This window comes from Drosophila suzukii, chromosome 3 (assembly GCF_043229965.1).
Source record: "Drosophila suzukii chromosome 3, CBGP_Dsuzu_IsoJpt1.0, whole genome shotgun sequence".
Classification (NCBI taxonomy): Eukaryota; Metazoa; Arthropoda; class Insecta; order Diptera; family Drosophilidae; genus Drosophila; species Drosophila suzukii.
The window spans coordinates 65,546,946-65,550,843 of record NC_092082.1 but is presented as its reverse complement, the minus strand read 5'-3'; the positions used below and the strand labels follow the sequence as shown (position 1 = coordinate 65,550,843).

General features: G+C 38.0%; 1 protein-coding gene across 1 annotated transcript; it reads right to left on the bottom strand.

Annotated features, from left to right (window-relative positions):
* Positions 1 to 1,744: 1,744 nt before the first annotated feature.
* LOC108011268 (nematocyst expressed protein 3-like) lies at positions 1,745 to 3,685 on the bottom strand. Its single transcript, XM_017076376.4, has 2 exons — positions 3,553 to 3,685; positions 1,745 to 2,470 (listed from the first exon to the last, which is right to left on the bottom strand). The coding sequence occupies exons 1-2, from the start codon at positions 3,679 to 3,681 to the stop codon at positions 1,832 to 1,834; spliced, it is 768 nt and encodes a 255-aa protein (XP_016931865.4). The 5' UTR covers positions 3,682 to 3,685; the 3' UTR covers positions 1,745 to 1,831.
* Between the last annotated feature and the right edge of the window lie 213 nt (positions 3,686 to 3,898).

The following is a 3,898-nucleotide window of genomic DNA, read 5'->3' as shown; positions in this document are numbered from 1 at the left end:
TTGGTCTTATTAGCAATCATTGAATATGGAAATCGGGTAATCAAGTCTGTCAATATTCATCATTGGGCTATTGTAAACGATGGAAGGGCATTCCTCCCGAAATATGAATAAAACATTTATCAGAATCATTTTATTAGCTTATTAAATATATTTTAATGCCATTAATCAACGGCAATGTTTGCTTCATTTGTGCCTGGGGCCAGATAGCCATTTAAATCAGCTGTTGCATCAAGATCGCCACCGGACCTGCTGCCAATAACACCATCGCCCAATGGCGAGCATTAATGTCAATCAGCCGTGTAATTAACGCGGCCAAATGGACAACAGCCGTAACAACAGTACCAGTGACAAACGGGAGCCATAAATATGGCTAATCGGTATGGCAATGATTTGATTAGATCGGCCGAGCTACATACATGATTTCTACTGCTCGGCACTTGAAAAAACGAAGTGGTCTAAGCTCAACATTTGCAAACAAATATTAGAAAATCAAATTTAGAGTAATACTTAAAAAATGTATTATATTTGTGTTTTATTTAAAAATCATTATAAATACAACACTTAGCTTAAACTTCTCTTAAGTAAAGACATCTTTTATTAAAATGAAAAACCGTGATTGTTTTTTAAGTTGGTCATTATGAATATTAAATCACTTTACTAATATAAAAACTTAAGAGAGTGAAAACAACTTAAATTATTTAAAAAATATAAATTTCCAACAAAAACTTTTAATGAAATAATATCTTGTAATTTTTAATCTGAGTGTGGGTCCTGGCCTGCACTCCAAAGGCAATGCGAGTGCGACGAATTTCTGACAGCCCGAATGTCGGCGACATCATCAACGCCAAGTAATTAGCATTTAGCAGGTTGAGCGAATGTCAAGCGATGGGTTCGGGTTCACGCTTGGATTTGGATTCGGGTTCGGTTTGGGCTTTGGCCTGGCTTGGGTGCCACAATATGTATATTAGCCGGGGGCCAAAACGTTTGTAGCTATTTGGCAGCTGACAGCGGCTTTCAGTGTCAGTTTCTGTTTCGGCGGCGCCAAGCAATTAATTAAATGCTGTTAATGAATCTGAATTCCGCGTTTGCGGTAGACACTAAAATGTATTTGCTTTGATGAAGGGAAAGGAGTATCAGAAGTTTGTTATGAGCATTTTGCTGATTCTGCGGGACGGAGACACCTGGCCTAACATTTCGGTGTTTGAAAAGGAACTGTCTAATTTTTGACATCTCAATTATTTTATTTCAGAGCTAACTGACTAACATTTAAATGTAAAATATGAAGACAAGGTTGCTAAGAAGAAAATTGAAATGTATGTGTAAAATTTTCCACCGCGAGAAAACCCTTAACGACTGTAGAAACTACATTTGTCCATTTCTTTCAATACATTATTCACAATTTATTAAATATATTTTTTCACACTCCACTTTTTTATTTAAAGTACTTAAGAATTCAGGGTATTTATCTTCTTCTTGATTATTGGGAATAATACAAAAATACTCTAACTTATGTAATCTGCTTAGCTCCGCCCAGATTAATTCCTACACAGAAGTGTCAACTTAAAATAAATAACCTGACTTGGCAGATACCAACAGATGGCAATTCCTCTGTGGTCCAAAATGCTCACTTTTATGCATTCATAAATTATTTAAGATCCGTCAACATTTAAAATCTTCGGATATTTTGTTGTGAGCTTCATGCTTCAACAGTCGATTTTAAATAATACCGCATAGTTTCCACTCATTATCTCAGTGTGTGTCGTATCTTATTTATTTGATGTCTTGACTTGGCCTTTGAATGGTTGCTTATCTAATCTAATTAAATGGGTTCCTATAGCCTGACGAAGCGCGGGAAAGGAGTGATCGTGGGCAAAGGACCGCGTCTGGGTCGAACTGTGCTGGTGAGGAAGTAGTTGGAGAATCGGGACTGGAACCCGCTTCCTGGAGCAGGGGCATGGATGGTTTGCACGGCTTGGGGGGCAGGATGAACTGAGTACTGTGGGCGGGGAGCTGGGGCTGGTTGAACCGCGTACTGCGGGCGGGGAGCAGCCTGAGGAGTGACCTTGGGAACAGCCGGAGGAGCAACTCTAAGCACTGCCGGCTGAGTGACCTGAACCACAGGTTTTGGCGTAGTTTTCACCTCCGTCTGAGGCTTCTGCTCCGCTGGCTTGGCCTCATCTTCGAATGGTGGCAGCAGATCCAGATGCAGTTGCTGCACTTCCGGCTTGCTGGCGATGGCCTTCGATTTGTCCTCCTTGGCCAGTTGAGCTGGCTTCTGGTAATAGGATTTCTTGGTGGGCTTTGTGGCCAACGTTGTGATGGGTCTCACAGTTGTGGTAGTCGTGGTGGTGCTCGATTCATCCAGCAAAGGTGGCAGTAAGTCATTGAAAGGCAGATCCACTTTAGCCGCCTTAATTTCCGAAACATCAGCGCCACACAAAGCGATAAGAATGGCAGATGCAATAAATAACTGCAAGAAATATATTTAAAGAATTAAATTATGGGTAAAATATTGCACATATATATATATATAAATACAAATTGAAAATAAAATGATTAGTAATGAAAGGAAAATTGAGAAACATTTCTCAATATCAAAATAAGTAGGCAATTGTATTTTATGAAGATGAAGATTCACAAACAAAAGATATTCAAATTTAATAATTAATTGAAGCCCTATAAAGCTATTAGGTACAATAACACTTGAAAAGGAAGACATCTATCTTAAATAGGGCCTACAACTGGGTGTAAATTAACGAATAACTATATCATTTGTCAGAAAATAGTTGCCTTGCCTAATAAATTAAATTAATTTCTTGACCAATTTCGGTGTGTTTCCTAAGTTATGGACCTATTGTTTGATATGGTCACAGCCATTCCAATGTGTTCCAATTTCCAAATTTTTGCTCTGAAAGTGTGGGAGCTGAATTGACCTTCAAATCGGCAAAAGCCTTGCATTGCTCGGCACATGCCAAAACTGGATTTATTTATGGTCAGTTCTATTCGCATTTATATTCTAACGCAAATTTTCCTTTCCCTTGCGGGAAAGGTCATTAGACCTTCTCCGGCCCTGATTAACATAGCGACTATAATGAAACTAATCGGGCTTGAAATTTATGCAAATTCGTAGTTTGAATAGAAAGAAATTATATGTCATCTTATGGTCATGGTTCGCAGATTCACACCTCGGATAATAAAGCCATTTATTTCACTGAATAAATAACTACTTTGAAGTTATATAATAAATAGTCCAAGTTAGTTTACCAGTCTGTACATTTTTCAGAATATTTAATCGAATATATAATTGGCAACATATTTGAAAACTTTAAAAAATTATTTTATTATGATAATTTTTGGCCAGATCCAATTGCATATTGTAATTTATGCGGCAAACAGGAAATTCACTAATGATGCTTACGTAAATAGCTAATTAGAACAATTTGTTGCATTCCTATAAAGTCTATTTCAGGAAAGACCAGCTTAAAACACAATTTCCATATACATTTGGAGCAATAAAAAATTCACGAGTATGCAGAGGAGTTGCCCACTTACGAATTTAAAAGACATGTTTGCTGGGGATCCTATTTGATTTTTATAATCCGTGAGAATACTCGTGTCCCGAACCGAACACTTTGAAATTTTTGAACGAACTAAAAGCGGCGCTGAGCATGCGCAGCACATTTATAGTCGATGAAACCAATCCATTTTGAAACTGAAACGCGGGAGAAGTTACACGATCTTGCTGGACAGTGTAAAGTTTGATAACCGGATTAAGTTGGGGGTTTTAGTTTATTTTTGTTTTTCTTGGGACGGAAGATGAGCAGGAGAGCGGTGTTGCTCTTGGCCAATTAAGTGGTTTCTCAGACGTTTATCACTCTTCAATTTCGGTAGAATGCAG

What these genes read in the sequence shown, in the direction of transcription:
- LOC108011268 (XM_017076376.4), bottom strand. Translation starts at nt 3,681, where the DNA reads ATGTGCTGCGCATGCTCAGCGCCGCTTTTAGTTCGTTCAAAAATTTCA. An exon ending in CAAACATGTCTTTTAAATTC is followed by an intron (nt 2,471 to 3,552) that starts GTAAGTGGGCAA and finishes TATTTCTTGCAG; the next exon opens with TTATTTATTGCATCTGCCAT.